Here is a 19,256-nt window from a genome sequence, read left to right on the forward strand (position 1 = left end):
TGAGGGAGGGGCTGAGGGAGGAGGAGATGCAGGTTGTGGGCAGAACCACAGTGGTTTCCAGGGTGTTGAGTCTGAGGTCTCTGTGGACGTCCTTGTGGAGCTGTCTGGTTGGAATTCTGGCTCTGGATGTGACCACAGGGAGTGTCACAGACAGAGATGGTGATTGGGACATCACCATTGGTTAGGGATGGATGAAGCCATGGCCTGAGCGTGAACGGGGAGACTGGAGGGCAGTGGTTTGAGGAGCCATGTGGGTGAGACAGGGGTGGCAGGAAGCGGTGGCTGCCCTTTTTTGGAGGGAGGCTGTGAGGTATGAGCGGATTGAAGGACAGACCTGAGCACATTTGTGGGTTGGAAGAAAGGAACCCACAGCAAGAGGCCAGGAAAAGATGAAGAGAGAGGGGACAGTTGTCCAAACGAGGGTCTGGGGGGTCACGGAAGGGGAGGTGTCCAGAGCACAGAACAGGGAGGGGCTAGCCTCAAGAAATGAATCTGCAAGAGGGTGGGAGTGGGTGGGAGGTCCTCCTGAGGGCTCCTGTCATAGTCCTGGGGCGGCCACCAGTGTGTCACAGTTCCCTCTCAGACTGTAAAGTGGGATGTCTCCCCTTAGCCTGACTGCCACTTCTGGGACTGTACGAACTCCTGTGTCAGCTGAGGACATGGGGCCTGAGTGCCGTTCCTACTGCACTGAGGTGTTCCTCGAATCAAACCTAGAGAAATGAGCTGGATATGGAAGCACATGGCATTTACCTTCTCTTTCCCCAACTTTTCCCCAGAAACTCCGTGTTGCCGATGTGCTGGAAGATGACCCCGGCTACCTACCTCATGTCTACAGCCAGGAGGGGGAGTGTGGAGGGGCCTCATCCCTCAGCTCTCTGGCCAGCTTGGAACAGGAACTGCCGCCTGATTTGCTGGACTCTCTGGGTTCAAAAGCGACTCAGTTGGAGGAAATATGTTCAGAGTCAGGTGGTCCTTCCTAAAAAAATGTGTATTTTGGCGAATTGAAATAATTCATGGAGGGGAATCACTATTCATGGATTTTTCCCCTCTGTTCTTCTTTTCCCTCCTTAAAAAAAAAATCACCTTCTAGTCCTAGATGAGGACACACTATTAGTTTGAATTAAATGCTTTGATATTCTGAGACCAGCCATCTTGAACCAAAGCAAAACCACAAGTTGTGCTTTTTTAAAATTTGATTTGTCATATTTTCTAGAGAAACTTGAATTTAATTGTGTTATTCTTAGCTTCCACTGGCAGCCTAACTTTGAGGGTAAATGAAAATATAACCCATCGATTACCCAGTCACTTGGTAACAGCAGGTAATACTGAAGAAAAATACAAATAGATTTTAAAACGTTATTTACATTTCTATGATTATGATTCTGCTTCCTTTTAAGGGAAAACTTAGGTAAATAGAGAAATGTTTTCTATAATGTTTGTAATCAGTATTTTAAGTGATTTTTTAAAAAAAAGTATTGATCCCTATTCACTTTTTGATTAGATAAATAGATAAAATATGGTATCTTGAGAGAAATGATTATGCTGAAAGCTTTATAAACAGTACACTCTTTAAAAAATGAAGAGCTGACATAATTTAACTTGTATGTGTTATGTAAGTAAAAGAGTTTAGGAGCCTTTGAATGAAAAAGTTCTGATTAGATTTTATCTTTAAACAAAACCACAAAATTTAATTGGTTTTTACTTGTCCACTTACTGCTAATGTCAGTTTCAGGGGAGGAAATGGTTTCTTTTAAAAATCTTAATATGGAGACATATGCCCTAAAATAGTCAGTTTTCTAGTCTGAGTAATAGATAAGAGACTGACTAAGCAAAGTTTAAAATGCTATTAGGACACTTTAATGCACATATTGAATATCTAAAAGTCTACAGCCATATAAAATTTTTATGTAATTAATGAGCAAATGCTCTCTCTCACACCCTGAAATAAATCAGTAGAAACATGTTTGCTGTTGAATCAAGGAAGTATTATGTTAAACAGTGAGTTACAGCTCACAGTTAAAACGCTCTCCTTCTTTTTGAAGAAGCTGTGCAAATAATTCTTTTAAAGAGATCTGGACTTTCTTACCTGGTTACCTCGCTCTTTCTCTGCTTTGGGAAGCTGAAAAAGAAGAAAAACCACATTTAAAGCGCTGGAATGTCTGAATGGGACGCTTGAAGTGTACAACAGCTGTATTGATCCTAGCATGACTCAGAGGACAGTCTAGGACATTTTCTCAGTAATTCAGTATAAAAGTCATTTTTTTAAAGAAAAATATATGTGTTTGAACAACGAAACAAAATAAACACATTATTCAATTGCCTTCTTATACTTACCTCTTTCATTCTGTTCCCTGTAGATTTTTTAAAAATTCTCTCAGGTTTTAAAACTTTATTATTTTATTTTAAATAATTGACATATAATAATTGTACATATTCATGGGGTACATAGTCATGTTTCAACACATTTACAGTGATCAAATCAGGGTAATTAGCATAATCATTGGCTCAAACATTTTTCATTTCTTTGTATTAGGACGGAGCATTCAGTATTCATCCGCCTTCTAGCTATCTAAAACTATGTATTATTGTTAACTATAGTCATCCTATAATACGATAGAGTGCTAGAACATATTCTTCCTAGGAATAATTTGCTGTAATTTTGTATCCTTTAATAAATCTCTCCCTATCCCTCTTTCCCCCTACCCCTCCCAGCTGCTGTATCCTCTGTTCTACCTTCTACTTCTGAGATAAACTTGTTTTTAGCTTCCACATATGCGTGAGGACATGTGGTTTTCAACTTTCTGCTAGTGGCTTATTTCTCTTAATATAATGTCTTCCAACTTCATCCATGTTGCCATAAATGACAGAATTTTTTTATTTTAGTGGCTGAATAATATTTCATTGTGTATATATACCATACTTTCTTCATGAATTCATCTGCTGTTGGACAGCTAGGTTGATTCCACATCTTGGCTATTGTGAATAGTGGTGTAATAAACATGAGATGCAGATGTGTCTTCAAAATACAGATTTCTTTTCCTCTGGATAAATGCCCAGTAGTGGGATTTTTGAATTATATTGTAGTTCTATTTGTAGAGTTTTTCAGGAACCTCCATACTCTTCTCCAAAGTGTCTATAGTAATTTACATTCCTACCAACAGTGTATGGGTTCCCTTTACTCAGCATCCTCACCAGCATTTGCTTTCTTTATTTAATTTAATTTTTTTTTTTTTTTTTTTTTGAGACAGTCTCACTTTGTTGCCCAGGCTGGAGTGCAGTAGTGCAATCTCAGCTCACTGCAACCTTTCCACTTCCTGGGTTCAAGTAATTCTCCTGTCTCAGCCTCCCAAGTAGCTGGGACTACAGGCACGAGTCACCACGCCCAGCTAATTTTTTGTATTTTTAGTAGAGATGGGGTTTTGCCATGTTGGCCAGGCTGGTCTCGAACTACTGACCTCGGGTGATCTGCCCACCTCAGCCTACCAAAGTGCTGGGATTACAGGTGTGAGCCACTGCATCTGGCCCAGCATTTGCTATTTTTGACTATTTGATAGTAGCTATCCTAACTGGGATGAGATAATACCTCATTGTGGGTTCGATGTGCCTTTCCCTGACCATTCATGATGTTAAGCATTTTTTCATATATTTTTTGGCTATTTTATGTCTTTTGAGAAACATCTGTTCAGATCATTTACCCATTTTAAAATTGGATTATTTTAATTTTGCTTTTGAGATATTTGAGCTCCTCGTGTATTCCAGATAATAACCCCTTGTTGGATAAATAGTTTGTAGATATTTTCTCCCATTCTGTAAGTTGACTTTTCACTCTGTAGTTTCCTTTGCTGTGCAGAAACTTTTTTCATTTGATATAATCCTATTTGTATATTTTTGCTTTGGTTACCTATGCTTTTGAGGTCTTATTCATAAATTTTTTTTCCCAAGACCAATTTCCTGAAGCATTTTCCCTAAGTTTTCTTCCAATAGTCTTATAGTTTTGGGTCTCACATTTAGGTCTTTGATCCATTTTGAGTTGATTTTTGTATAGGGTGAGAGAGGGGAGTCTAGTTTCATTCTTCTGCATATAGATACCTACTTTCCCCAGCACCATTTGTTGGAAAGGCTGTCTTTTCCTCAATGAATGTTCCTGGTCTTTTTGTCAAAAATCAGTTGGCTGAAGATATATGTATTAATTGGTTGAGTCTGTATTCTGTTTCATTTATTGATGTGTCTGTTTTTATAGTACCTTGCAGTTTCAGTTATTATAGTTTTGTAGTATATTTTGAAGTCTGATAGTGTGATGCTTGTAGCTTTGTCTTTTGTGCTCAGAATTGTTTTGGCTCTTCAGGGCCTTCTATGGTTCCATGCAAATTTTAATATATATATTTTTTATTTCTGTGAAGAATGTCATTGGTGTTTTGATAGGGATTGCATTGAATCTGTAGATTGCTTTGCATAGTGTGATAATTGTAACAACATTAATTCTTCTGATCCATAGGCATGAAATGTCTTTACATTTATTTATATCCTCTTCAATTTTTTGTCAGTATTTTGTAATCTTTTTTTGTAGAGGGCTTTCACTTCCTTGGTTAAACTTATTCTTTGATATTTTAATTTTTTGTAGTTATTGTAAATGGGATTGCCTTCTTGATTTTTCAGCTAGTTTGTTGTTCATGTATAGAAATGCTATTGATTTATGTATGTTGATTTTGTCTCCAGCAACTTTGCTAAATTTATTTATCAGTTCTAAGAGTTTTTGGTAGCATCTTTAGGTTTTTCTATATATAAGATTATGTCATTTGCAAATAGGGACAATTTGACTTCCTCTTTCCAATTTGAATTCCCTTTCTTTCTTCCTCTTGTCTAATTGCTCTGGCTAGGACCTCCAGTATTATGTTGAATACAAGAAGAGAGAGTGGGCATCCTTGTCTTGTTCCAGTCGTTAGGGAAAAGTTTCCAACTTTTCCTCATTTAGTATGATGTTAGCTGTGGGTGTGTCATATATAGCCTTAATTTGTTAAGGTACTTTCCTTTTATATCTAATTTTTTGAGAGTTTTTCTCATGAAAGGATACTGAATTTTATCAGAGGATTTTTTTGCATCTATTGAGATAATCATATGGTTTTTGTCCTTCATTGTGTTGATGTGATGTATCATGTGTACTGATTTGGGTATGTGAAAGCCTTGCATTCCTGGGATAAATTCCACTTGATCATGATCTATTATCTTTTAAATATATTTTTGGATTTGGTTTGCTAATATTTTTGTTGAGGATTTTTACATCTATGTTCATTGGTGATATTGGCCTGTAGTTTTCTTTTTCTGTGTGTCTTTGTCTGGCTTTGGAATCAGTTATGCTGGCCTCATAGAGTAAGAAAGGAAGAGTTATCTCTACTTCAGTTTTGTGGAATTGTCTGAAAGAAGTTGGCATTAATGCTTCTTTAAAGTTTGGCAGAATTCAGTAGTGAAATCATCCAGCCTTGAACTTTCTTTTCTTGAGAGAATTTTTATTATTGATTCAATCTTGTTACTTGTTATTGGTCAATTGAGGTTTTCTGTTTCTTTTTAGATCAATCTTAGTAGGTTATATGTGTTCAGGAATGTATCCATTTCCTCTAGGTTTTCAAACTTACCAGCATATAGTTGTTCATAGTAATTAATAATTCTTTGCATTTCTGTGATCTCTATTGTGATATCTCCTTTTTTGTTTCTAATTTTATTTATTTGAATCTTTTCTCTTTTTTCTTAGTCTAGCTAATGGTTTGTTGATTTCATTTATTTTTTCAAAAAATCAACTTTTAGTTTCATTAACCTTTTGTATTGTTTTTCTGGTCTCAATTTTGTTTATTTGTGCTCTGATCTTTATTATTTCTTTCCTTCTACTAATTTTGGGTTTTGCCTGTTCTTGAATTTCTAGTTCCTTAAGATGCATTATTAAATTGCATATTTGAAATATTTCTAGTCATTTGTTACTTTAAACTTGCCTCTTACTACTGTTTTTGCTATGTTCTGTAGATTTTGTTATGCTGTGTTTCCTACTTTTATTTACCTCAAGGAATTTTAAAATCTCATTCTTAATTGCTTTTCTCACTCTTTGGTCATCAGGAGCATGTGGCTTAATTTGTATGTATATGTATAGTTTTGAGTGTTCGTCGTGTTCATCTTTTTCTTGATTTTTAGTTTTATTCTCTTGTGGTCAGATAAGATACTTTATATAAATTTTATTTTAAAAAATTTTTTGAAACTTGTTTTGTATCCTAACCCATGGCCTCTTCTGGAGAAAGTTTCATGTGCTGATGAAAAAAATGTGTATTCCATAGCTGTTGGGTGAAATGTTCTGTAAAGTCTCCTAGGTCTATTTGGTAAGTTCAGTTTAAATCTGATGTTTCTTTGTTGATTTTATATCTAAATAATCTGTTCAGTGCTGAGAGTGAGATGTTGAAGTCCCCAAATATTATTGTATTGGGGCTTATTTCTCCCTTTAGATCTAATAATATTTGCTTTATAGATCTAAGTGGTTCAGTGTTGGGTACATATTTATTTATAATTGGTATATTCTCTTGCTGACATGGTCCCCTTATAATTATTTAATGTTTTTCTTTTTCTCTTTTTGTAGCATTTGACTTTAAAGTCTGCTTTGTCTGATATAAGTATAGCTACTCCAGCTCACTTTTGGTTTCTGTCTGTGTGGAATATCTTTTTCCATCCCTTCATGTTCAGTCTATGTGTGTCTTTACAGGTTATGTGAGTTTCTTGAAGGCAGCGTATAGTTGGGTTATTTTAAAATTCATCCAGCCGGTCTTTATCTTTTAAATGAGGAATATAATCTGATTCAAGATTATTATGGATAGGTGAGGGTTTACTCCTGTCATTTTATTGATTTATTGATTGCTGTCTTGTTATTTTGTATATCCTCTGTTTCTTACTTCCTCTCTTAGTGCTTTTTTTTTTTTTTTTTTTTTTGCAGGTGGGTGGTTTTCTGGAATGATAAGCTTTTGCTCCTTTTTTCCCCTTTGTTTTTGCCTCTGCCAGTGAGTTATACTTTTGCATGTTTTCATGATGGTGGTTATTTTCTTTTCACTTCTAGATATAAGGCTCCCCTGAGCGTGTCTTGTAAGGTCAGAATACTTGCGATGAATTCTTTTAACTTTTGCTTGTCTGTGAAAGATTTTACTTCTTCATTTCTGAAGGACAGCTTTGCTGGTAATAATATTATAGGCTGGCAAGTTTTGTTTTGTTTTTAGTACTTCAAATATATCACCCAATTCTCTCCTGGCCTGTTAGGTTTCTGCTGAGAAACCCACAATCTAATGGGGGATTCCATTATGTGTGACTTGATACTTTTCCTTTGCTGTTTTTAAAATTATTCCTTTGTCTTTAACTTTTGACAATTTGGCTATTATGTGACTTGGAGAGAATCTATTTGGAGTGAATCTTTTTGGAGTTCTTTGAGCTTCCTGGATCTGTCTATCTATTCAACAGGAGTTGGGATGTTTCCAGGTATTATTCCATAAAATATATTTCATACACCTTTTCCATTCTCTTCTCCTTCTGGAACACTCATAATGTGAATATTTGTCACCTAATGGCGTCCCATAAATCCTGTAGTCTTTCTTCATTCTTTTTTTGTCTGCCTATGTTATTTCAAAAGACTTGTCTTCGAGTTCAGAAATTTATTATTCTGCTTGGTCTTGTCCATTGTTGAAGCTCTCAATTGTATTGTTTAATTTCATTCATTGAATTCTTCAGTTCCAGAATTTCCACTTGATCCTTTTTAATTATATCCACCTTTTTGTTGAATTTCATATACATGTCAGAAATTGCTTCTTGATTTTGCTGAATTGTCTATTTGTATTCTCTTGTATCTCACCGAGTTTCCTTAAGATTATTATTTTGAACTCTTCTACTGGAATTTTGTGTATTTTCTTATAATTGGGGTCTGTTACCAGAGAATTATTATGTTCCTTTGGAGGTGTTATGTTTCCTTGCCTTTTTTGTGTTTGATATGTCCCTGCATTGATTTATACATATCTGGTGAAACAGTCACCTCTTCCAATTTTATGGAGTAGGTTTCATATGGAAAAACTTATTTATATAGATGGGTTTTGGGGTGTTGGTTTGATGGGGTGCACTGGCTTTGATTCTAAGTGGACACAGTAGTGTAGTCTCTATGTAGTGCCTTCAACTACAATCCATGCTAGTGATATTTGTCTCAGTGGCCTGGGCTGAGAGAGTTTATGGCAGTGGTGGTGCAGCTTTGCTAGAGGTGAGCGCGTTGGCTTGTTTCTCTGGTCAGGGGCACATGTGTATACACAGTGGGTGAGCCAACTTGTGATCAGGCTTTCTGGAGTTGGGGCCATGGGATTATTACTCTGGCTGGGGACACAGACACACAATTGCTTGGCTGACCTGGGATCAGGCCTGCCAGGAGCATCATATGGCACTATTTTTCAGGCCTGGGACAGGGGCACAAGGCCTCTTGGCCAGCCTGGAAGGTATCTTCCTGCAGCAGCCACAGGGCTATTTTCTGGCCTGAGATAGGGGCACATGGTTTCTCAGCTGGCCTGGGGATATATCAGCTGCTTACTGCCTCAGGGACCTTTCCCAATTGGGGTAGGGCACGCAGTGGTTTGGCTGGCTTAAGAGTGGGTTTACCCTGGGCAGGACTGCAAGGCTCTTTGTCCCGCTGCAAGTGTGGGTGGTGAAGGATGGGTTTGTTTTGCTGGGCTCATCCAGAGTCACAGCTAACTCTAAGCCTGGAATCGACACAGCGGGGGTTGTGACATTCAGACACTCATGTGGGCTTTGGGGAATGAATGTGGAGCCCTGGTGCTGTAGAGGTACAGTTGCCACTGATCTCCAGACCATTACACACTCCAGAGTGTGGCTCTGGTCTCAGAATGGTGCTGTCCTCCAGTAGCTTGGCTCACAGTGGGTGGTGAGGGTGGGTGCGAACTTGGCTCACGGTGTGGGAGTAAGCACCTTGTGCTACTAATCGGGAGCAATACAGTTCAGTGAAATCCTGGCAGTTCTCCAAACTGGGCTCAGGGCTCTGTGAAGACTGTGGAAGTCTCGTACATCAGAACTGTAGGTGTTTGCAGTGGCAATAGGGACTGTTAGGGATCTTCTGCTTACCTTTTTCCTGCCGTGGAAAGTCCCTCCTGTCTCTGGGCTGATCTGATCCAGGCAGGGGAGATGGAATGCAGATGCACGGTGCCTCCACGCTGCCCTCCTGGGCTTCTAGCCGTCACAGGTCCTTCTCCATTCCCCTGCTGCATGACAGCTCTTTTCAACACTTCAGTTAAAGCTTAGTTGTTTATTTGTTGCCATGATTCTTTCTTGGTGAGGGTCTGGGGGAGCACCAGACATCTCTAGTCAGCCATCTTGCTGATGTCACTCCCAGAAACATATACTTTTGAGTTTGAATTGTTGGCAAGGGCAATAGGTGGTTATTAGACCTTCCAGATTTGCTTTACTACCATGGGTCAAATATAGCACACTGTCTGTTCTTATAAATAAAGTTTTATTGGCACACAACCATGCTCATTTGGTTAGGTATTATCTATGGCTCCTTTTGTGTTCCAGCAGCAGAGCTGAGTAATTGCAACGGAGACCCCACAGCCCACAAAGCCTACATATTTACTTTCTGGCTCTTCATAGAAAAAGTGTGCTTGACTCCTTCTCTGGGGCATTCTATTTAGAAACTCTACATCATATCAAACATCTTAAGATGTATTCATACCTTGCATTAAAAATGAACACATTGCCATACAAATTTTGAAAGGTTTTAAATAAATTTGCTTTGGACTATGGGTAACTGATTTAACTTATTACTGGCTACAAAATGTCAGCAGTTTTGCTTATTTGTGAATTCCTGCATTATGAGATGCTCTCTGACAAATTGTTTTCAATTGTAATAAAATATTCATTCAATACTCATGAACAACAAATTTAACAATTAATGAGGTGACAAAATGTCATATTTTGTAGATATTTAGTTAGACATTTATGAATTTTTAGTTGCTGTCTTCTTTGTGTATTTCGAAGCTGATATCTATATTTGTAAACACACACACACACACACTCGTATGTATATTCAGATCCTGACTGTTTTCATAGGCCTTCAGTCTTGGAATTATAGTGTCCAGTGAAGAAAATGGCCATGTTGGCATCTTTATGAAGTATCCCTGGCATGGGATACTTCCGCCTTTCCCTTTACATGTAAGTCTATATTATATATTATCACCTTCCCCAACTGATGTCTGCAGGAAACATTCCTGGGTGTCTGCTGGTCCTCCTCACAAGTTCATTCTCAAGTCTACCTACATGCTTAAAAAAGGGATCCATTAGAAACATCAGCACCAGGAGGTTTTGGTGACAATTCTTAGCTCATACTGGAATTCACATATACTCATGAATTAAACTAAATCTTGCTAATGGCCATGAATAAGGCAATAAACAGAAATAGTAAATATCTTCAGAGAAAATGCGATTTTATTATGAACATTGGCCTCCAAATTACTTAGCAATCCAAAGATAGCTGCAGTCTGAGAAGTTAAATATTTATTTTGTATTTCATCAATTTTGGTTTTTATGTGCAATAACGATCTGATTGGTTTTGTGGAGCTTTTCATCTAAGATGCTCGTTGTGCTTTCTTTCATGATTTACTAAACACAGTAGATACCTCAGTTGTTAAAACTTTCCTTTTCCTAAGTGAAACACTGACCAAGGAGACCTCATTTTATGTTTCTGTGAAGTAGACATAGCAACGGTCCCCTCAAAGATGACCTGTGGCAGCCGTCAAGGGTATCAAGACAGTGCCCGATAGAGGGTGTTTCTAAGACGGCTTCCCCTCATCAGAGAGTTTTTCTGTGTGGCAGAGCCCGCAATCCTTGTCTAGTCATTGTCTTCTCTGAAATGTCTGTGTCAAAGGCCAAACAAATCTGCTATGAAGAAGGAGAAGAATAAAGAATTCTGGAGCCACGAAAACAGTCCTTTCACTTTTCCCAACACAAGCATTCTACTGCTGAAATTTTATGCAAGTATGAGACTGCAGAGACTGCTGATTGCCCTAAAATGTGTTACCTCTTCTTTACTGGTAAAAGAACCCTGAGTTCTTGCTGTGCACTTGTCAGGCAGAATGGCAGCAACATTTCCCATCCTCCATTTCAGCTGGGCATGGCTGTGTGACTAAATTCTGGCCAATGAGAGGCCACTTCCAGGAAGTGTCCGTGAAGAGGATGGTGATGTGTCTGTCTCCTCTCCCTCCTCTTCTACTGCCTGGAATTAGAATGTGATGGCTGGAGGTGGGGCAGCCATCCTGGCCATGGCCATCAGAGCTGATACACAGTGTGGCGCAGCATAGAAGAGGCAGAGGTGCCTGCGCACCAGGGAGCCCCACTCCACTCCTGAACTACCTTCCTCTAGACTCAAAGTGAGGAAGAATTAAATGTGTCTTGTTTAAGCCAGTGCTCTTTTGGATTTTCTGTCATTCATGGCCAGGTCTAATCTTAACTGATACAAAATAGAGACCAAGAGAAGTGAGCTACAAGTAGCAGAACTGAAGCACGTGGCATTGGCTTAATGGATGTGTTCAGGTGGCAGGTGCTCAAATATTGTGAGCTAGAGAGCCAGTGACCCTTGTTATGCAGAAACAAAGCATTTGATAAAAACCACTGCCCATTGTTTTTTGAAAAGCAACCCATGTCCTGAACAGGGACTGAGGCAGGAAATGGCAGGAGAAATTTATAATGTAAAAAAAAAAAAGCATTAGCTGCTTCTCGCTGCTTTTAGCAACATTCTACAAGAGAGAGCTGGACTTTGGCTACTGCGGGCCAGTCCCTGAGCAAGAATGAAAGGAAACACAGTGTGCTAATGGAGACACTCTACCTGCAGTCTGCAATTTAAGTTGACCGAAAGCTTGGTAATTTGGAGCCTTGCGGGGTTGACAAAACAACTGCCGTGTTTCGCCAACTACATCGGTCGTAGAAATGGTTTCTGCAAAGCAGTCTGCTTAGCAGAAGATAAAACTAGGGCCCCATCCCAGCAATTTGGAACCTTGTGTCAAAAGTCATTTTAAGGGTTTTGTCTTCCCAGCCAAGCCCTTGCGTCCCATGGCTCCAGGTGAGTACCATTATGCTGAGAGAGAGAGACAAAAAAAATATCAGCAGAGCATGGAGGCCCATAAGGAAAAAAACAGAAGTTTCAGCATTAAAAACGTGTCTTCACAGCAGAGCTCACTGGAAACAAGTAGATCTGAAGTCTTTATGTTTTTGAAAAACTGTTTCACCAAAGAAACCAGCAGGTTGGTCTGCAAAAGCTTGTGATTGTTTAACCCCAAAGTGATTCCTTTGAGGGGTTGGAAGCACCAATCTTCAAAACAAGAAGCAAACTGAGAACTCTGTGTAGCCTCAGGAAGGGCATACCCTCTGCCCCCTACACTGGGTGCAGCAGTGGAGATAATAGTAGGGAAGAGCCTCTGAGAACACAAGGCCAATGGCCATGGCGGGTGATGCTACAGAAGGAGACTCCACTCTTCCTGCCCACCGGGATTTGCTTATGTGTGTGGATGGTGAGGCCTGTGTTCATCAGCCTCCAACTGCCACGTGGGAGTTTTAATCACAGCTCTTCTGTGCTTACTCATCTCCCTTATGTTGGAGGTATTGAGAACAAGTAACTTATTACTTAGTTTGTAGTTTGTCAAACCTTTAAAATCCTCATTCATATCTCAGAGAAAGGACTATGCGTTACCCTGGGTTGCCGGATCTAGAGTCAGATGCAGTGATTGGATGGAATTTTGCAGATGTATCTCTTGGGGGCAGGGGATGAGTGTATTCTGTGTGTGGGAAGAAAGGCTCACATAGGTCTGTGGGTGGCCAAAGGAGTGGACTATAGCAGAAACTGCTATCTCCCCACCCCCTCCCATGATCTCTTCTTTCCTTATTCATGAGATATAAAACCCTGCATTTAGCCAGGGCTCTGGCTTTCCCAAATGTACACTGCATTTCTCAGCCTTCCTTGACCTAGCTGTGACCAGGTGACTAAGTTCTGGCCAATGGGATTCATGTAGTGGCAGCGGAGATGGTCATGCAAGTTCTGAAGAATTCTGCAGACAGCGGGTGTGCCCTCCTCTGCCTCTCCTCCCGCGTCCTGCAGGCTGCTACAGACCTGAAGGGGGACTGTCTGCAGAGCTTGGGAAGGGAGCCGTCCACAGTGGAACGCTGTGTTGGAAGAAGCCTGAGTCCCTCACACTAGCAGGCCAAAAAGGCCTGGATCCCCAAACTTTTACAAAAGAGTAATAAATGTAAGCCAGTATTTGTTGGGGCACTGTGTTCTGTCATTCATCGTCAAACTTAATACTAATTAGCCCAAGTAATGTGACCTAAAAACCAAACCAATAAACAGAAGACCATTGATGCATAAACGTGTTATGCTTTAGAGTGATTGCCTCGATGAGTTAAATGCGTTCAGTGAACAGATTTTTTCCCATTATGTTTAAACAAGTATTTGTACAATGAGTGAGTTTCCTCCTTACACCGTGCTGCACTATTGCTTAACAGATTCCTACAATTCTCTTCCAAAATGCCTGTCACTGCGCCATGGCATAGCCTTTTAAATATCCCTTTCCACTGACCTCACAATGTCACAGAGTCCTTTTGAGCTTGGATTTGAATTTTGGAAACTGCCGGAAGTCCTCCAGGGCCTTGAGGGGTAGGCAGGTGAGTGATCAGCCTCAGCGACACCCTTCTGGGCTGGGAGCAGGTGTGGTGAAGGGCAGAAGGACTCACCACCTGAGTCTCGAGGCCATTCCCACATTGGCCTGTAGAGGGTTTGAGCCCTTGAGCATACCTGTTTTAAATGACTCTGTTTTTAAAAACTTCCTCTCTCAGCCCAACTGAGAGGAGTATTAAGCAGTGGAGTAAGCGTGTACCTAGATCGCCAACTCTGGGCTGGCACCGCCAGTTTCCCCAGCACCGAGACTGCCAAGCATTGACTCCAGCTGACACTGTCCTTTATCAAAACACCCTTAAACCAAGAGTCTGAAAATAGAATAAAGGTGATTAGGAGCTGCTCGCCCCTGATCAAAATGAATCCGGCGTACTGTGTTGAATGCTTTCAATCTACCAAAATGAACCTCATGTGCTGGACACTATGTCATTTATGTGGAATCTGTGGTGTTAGCTTTCTCAGAGCCCAGAGCCAGGCACCAGGCCTCACTGGGACATATGGCCCAAAAAAGGCTTCATTCTGACTTAGAATCTAGTAGGAGGTGAAGTCCCACAAAGTGACTGTCGCCTTAAACCCCTCTGGGAAGTCTGCGATTGCTCTGGGGTTTACTGTTTGTTTCCCTATGGGCGACAGAATGGTGAAGACATCCTCCCAAGATTCCCGAGGCCTTTCAACTCACACTCGAATCTGGCATTGCTGTGAAGGAATTTGCAGATGGGATTAAGGTGAATAACCAGCTGATTGTAAAATCGGGCATTGATCTTGCATCTTGTGGGTGGGCCCGGTGCAATTCTATGAGCCCACAAGAGTGGAGACAGCTCTCTGGCTGGAGTTAGAGAGAGAGAGAGAGAGAGAGAGAGAGAGAGAGAGTGGGAGAAGAGGAGGCAGAAGGGAGATGAGGCAGAAGGGACTTCACAGAGACTGGAAGCAAGAAAAGCACTCACCTTGCCATTAGTGGCTTTGAAGGGGTCCACAAGCCAAGGAATGTGCATGGCCTCCAGGATCTGAGTGTCCCCTCACCCCACTGGTGATTGCCAGCAAGAACACAAGAACCTCAGTCCCACAAACAAGGACCTGCATTCGGTCAAGAACCTGAAAGAACTTGGGCGTGGATTCTCTCCCAGAGCCTGTAGGAAGGAATGCAGCCTGGCTGATGCCTTGACTTTGGCTCTGTGAAACTTGGCAGAGAACCAGCTGAATTGTGCTGTGCCCACACTACTGACCTACCAACTCTGTAGGATAAATTTATGCTGCTTTTAAGCAGGGAATTTTCTGGTAATCTGTATGACATCAACAGAAAACGAATACACTCCCCTTAGCATGAATGTAAACTGCCACAGGAAAGCTTTGCCAAGGCATCTCCGGTGCCTGGAACAGTGTCTGGAACAGCATAGGTGCTCATTAAGTGCTCACTGAGTGAATGAGTGATGTGGCGACTATTGGTATGTGGCTCCTGCAAGAAGGCTGGAGAAGACATGAGGGACCACAGCAGCAAATGGAGCCAGGACAGTGTGTATGTGTGTGTGTCGAGGGGCATGTGGAGGGTAGGGGCAGTAGGTGGTCATTTAGCATTCTGGGGACAGGGTTATGGTCTTGGGCAGAGGAGAAGTAGTGCCGATGTGATCACAAGACTCTGATTCTGTTCCTTTGGCCAGTGGAGGCCTCAAGGTCACTGTATATGGCTCAAGTGAAAAAGAAGGACCGTGGTGGTAGGGTGGGGGTCACAGGGTCACATTTTGATCTCTGTTGTTTTTTTCCCTTGATACAGAAAAGTTGAAAGAATTGTACAATGACATCATGTATACCTATCATCTCAATTCTGTAGTTAACATTTTGCTATATTTGCTTTAACATACATCAATCCATCTTTCCATCCCTCTTTTTTCTTTTCTTCCTTTTCCTCCTCCTCTTCCTCTTTATCCTCTTTCTTCTTCTTTCATTCTATTCTTTGATGCATTTCAAAGTAAGTTGCAGACATCAGTATACTTTACCCCTAAACACTTTTGCCTAGGTAGTGTTGAGTTTGATACTTTTAAAGGTAAAATTTACAAATGAAATGCGGAGATCTTAACTTCACCATTCCATGAGTTTTGACGAATGCATTCAACTGTGTAACCCACATCCCAGAAAGGCACAGACTACTGCTGGCTAACAGCAGGATTTGCAGTGATGAAAAATGATTGGTGCTGCCCAGCTCAGCAGCCACCATGTGTGGCTCCTGAGTACTGGAAATGTGTCTACCAAGATGGAAGACCTGAATTTTTAATTTTATTTAATTTTATGTAATTTAAGTTTGTATTCTATGTGGGTGACCTGCCACCTTTTAAATTGAAATTGTGGTTGGAATAATGATAGATTCACATGCATTTGTAACAGATAATACAAAGAGGTCTCTTATACCCTTCACTCGGTTTTCCCTCAGGGTAACATCTGACCAGACAACTGGACAGTATCACAACCAGGGTACTGATATCGACATGCTCCACCTACCTTACTCATGCTTCTCGGTTTCACCTGTTCTCTCTGTGTGTGCATTACAGAAGGGAGGTGAGGCAGAAGGGACTTCACAGAGACTGGAAGCAAGAAAAGCACTCACCCTGCCATTAGTGGCCTTGAAGGGGCCACAAGCCAAGGAATGTGCACAGCACTGTTTTGCCACCTGGGTAGGTCTGTGTGGTCATCACCACTGGCTGATGCTGAACAAGGTGCTGAGCAGGGCAGCACCCCCAGGACCCCCAGGCTGCTTCAGTGTAACTGCACCTGCTCTCCTCTTCCCACTCCCTCTCCCAACCACTGGTGACCATCAGCCTTAAACATTTTAAAAATGTTTTCATTTACGTAATGTGATATACATGGGATTATACAGTATGTAATCCTATGAGACTGACTTCTTTTGATCTGCCACATTTTTAAAAGCCTGTCTTCCCCGCTGGGACTGCAGGCTCCTTGAGGGAAGGAACTGGTTATGGCTGAATCCCCAGGGCCTGACATGTAGTAGGCACTCTATGTTTATTGATTTAGCGAGAGGCAATCCAAATAAAAAAGCATTTACATGCCAGTCCCTGTGATGCAGAGGGGGCAGTGGAGGGAGAGAAGAGCTTGCAGAAGGAGATGATTCAAAACGCTGAGCAGGGAGTTCACAGGCAGGAGACATTCAGAGGGGCACGGCGTGGGCAACAGCTGGGAAGCAGGGCCGATCGAGAGGCTGCAGCCTGGCCTGTGAGGATAGCGTGTCTTAGGCTGACATGGCAGGTGAGGTTGTGGAGACATTTGAACCCTGGTACACTGCTGATTGGAATGTAAAATGGTACTGCTGCTACAACAAATAATATGGATGTTCCTTAAAGAATTAAAAATGGAACTACCGTATGATTCAACAATCCCATTTCTGAGGATATATTCAAAGAATAGAAATCCGGATCTTAAACAGGTATCTGCATTCTCACGTTCGCTGCAGCGTTATTCACGGTCCCCACGCTATGGAAATAACCTCATTGTCCACAGATAAATGAACAAGTAAAGAGACGTGATATAGACACACAAGGGGATGCTATTATTCAGCCTTCCAAAAGGAGGAAATCCTACTCTTTGCAACAACATGGATAGGTCTGGAAGACATTCTATTAAGTGAAATAAGTGGGACACAGAAGGATGAGGATTGGCAGGTTTCACCCATGTGAGTGATTGAAAAGAGTCAGATGAAGATGCAGAATATAGAATGGTAGTTTCCAGGAGCTAGGGGACGGGAAGATGGGGATCTATTGGTCAATGGGCATAAAGTTACAGTTACAAAAGAGGAATCAGTCCTCTAGGTCTGCTGCACAACATAGCACCTACAGTCAACAACGCAGCACCCACAGTCAACAATGCACTTCAACATTTCTTTTTTCTTTTTTACTTTAAGTTCTGGGATACATGTGCAGAACGTGCAGGTTTGGTACCTAGGCATACATGTGCCATGGTGGTTTGCTGCACCTATCAACCTGTCATCTAGGTTTTAAGCCCCGCATGCATTAGGTGTTTGTCCTAATGCCCTCTTTCCCCTTGCCCCCCACCCCCCAACAGGCCCCAGTGTGTGATGTTCCCCTCCCTGTGTCCGTGTGCTCTCATTGTTCAACTCCCACTTATGAGTGAGAACATACAGTGCTTGGTTTTCTGTTCCTGTGTTAGTTTGCTGAGAATGATGGTTTCCAGCTTCATCCATGTCACTGCAAAGGATATGAACTCATTCTTTTTTATGACTGCATAGTATTCCATGGTATGTATGTGTGCACTTAAACATTTGTTAAGAGTGTAGGTCTCATGTTAAATGTCCTTACCATCAAAAATAAATAAATAATACATAAAAGCAAAGGAACACATGGTCACTGAGAGACAAGAGATTCAGTCTTCAATGAGGTTGAAAAACAAGGAAGGGAAAGAGAAATTGAACAGGGAATCCTTTCTGCCACCTTCCCCCTACAATCCCCTGGTTTTATTGAGGTATAACTGATATGTTAATATAACAAAGACACACATTGAATATCTACAATCTGATGTGATAGTATACCATCACCAGAATCAAGTTTTGTGGAGCTCTGCTACCTTTTTACTGGGTGACATCCCCAGTCGGGCCTCAGTGTCTATTTGAAAAATTGGGAATTCATTTTGACTGGTGGGTTTTCCACCCGAGCTCTCCAGAGCCTCAGCATTCCGGGGACATCAGGGTGATTTGAAGTCAATCACAGCAGAGAAACTTTGGTCTGTTGGTGTTTTAAGTATCTGGTTTTTTTTGTTTTGTTATTTTCCCAGCTTCTTCACCTTCTTCTAGGAAAACACCTGAACTTCCTTTGGGCAGTTCCCCATCTCTTCGTCCTCTGTTTCTGTGAGTTCCAGAGGCAGATCCCTGAAGATTTTAGCTAGTGAATGTAGCCCATCCCCTTGGCCACGATGACTAGTTCAGAGATGTGCATGTTACCCAAACTGAGCCAGGGATAGTGCGGCCCAGGCTCTTCCCCACTCCTTGGATGGACTTTGAAGCTGAGAGGCTGTAAGTGCAGGGGCAGTTGCAGCCACTTGAGGACATGAGGGGAAGAGGCAGAGTGGCTGGGGGCCACCAGATGTGGGCAGCCTGGAAGTGAGTTGAGAGGGAGGGGGTGGGTTCTAATGACATTGCTTAAGTCTTGCACCTGGTTAAGAAGCCGTGACTCCCCTTGGACAACTACCTGCACCAGTGAATTCACTTTTGTGCTTGATTCAAGTTTTTGGAAACCAGCCCGAGTGAAAACATTTCCTTCAAAAGTTTTTTTTTTTTTCAAAGTGAAAGCAAGTTTATTAAGAAAGTAAAGGAATAAAAGAATGGCTACTCCATAGGCAGAGCAGCCCTGAGGGCTGCTGGTTTTCCATTTTTATGGTTATTTCTTGATGATATGTTAAACAAGGGGTGGATTATTCATGCCTCCCCTTTTTAGGCCATGTATGATAACTTCCTCATATTGCCATGGCATTTGTAACCTGTCATGGCGCTGGCGGGAATGTAGCAGTGAGGACT

General features: G+C 41.3%; 1 protein-coding gene across 1 annotated transcript in view; it reads left to right on the top strand.

Annotated features, from left to right (window-relative positions):
* The window catches only part of CDH26 (cadherin 26), a 53,372-nt gene extending 51,409 nt beyond the window's left edge, over positions 1-1,963 (top strand). The window contains exon 17 of the mRNA XM_011992416.1: positions 777-1,963. Within this exon, the coding sequence (XP_011847806.1) occupies positions 777-980 (204 nt within the window). The 3' untranslated portion in view covers positions 981-1,963. The remainder of the gene's footprint in view (positions 1-776) is intronic.
* Positions 1,964-19,256: the final 17,293 nt, after the last annotated feature.

Source organism: Mandrillus leucophaeus, unplaced genomic scaffold (genome assembly GCF_000951045.1).
Source record: "Mandrillus leucophaeus isolate KB7577 unplaced genomic scaffold, Mleu.le_1.0 Scaffold41, whole genome shotgun sequence".
NCBI lineage: Eukaryota > Metazoa > Chordata > Mammalia > Primates > Cercopithecidae > Mandrillus > Mandrillus leucophaeus.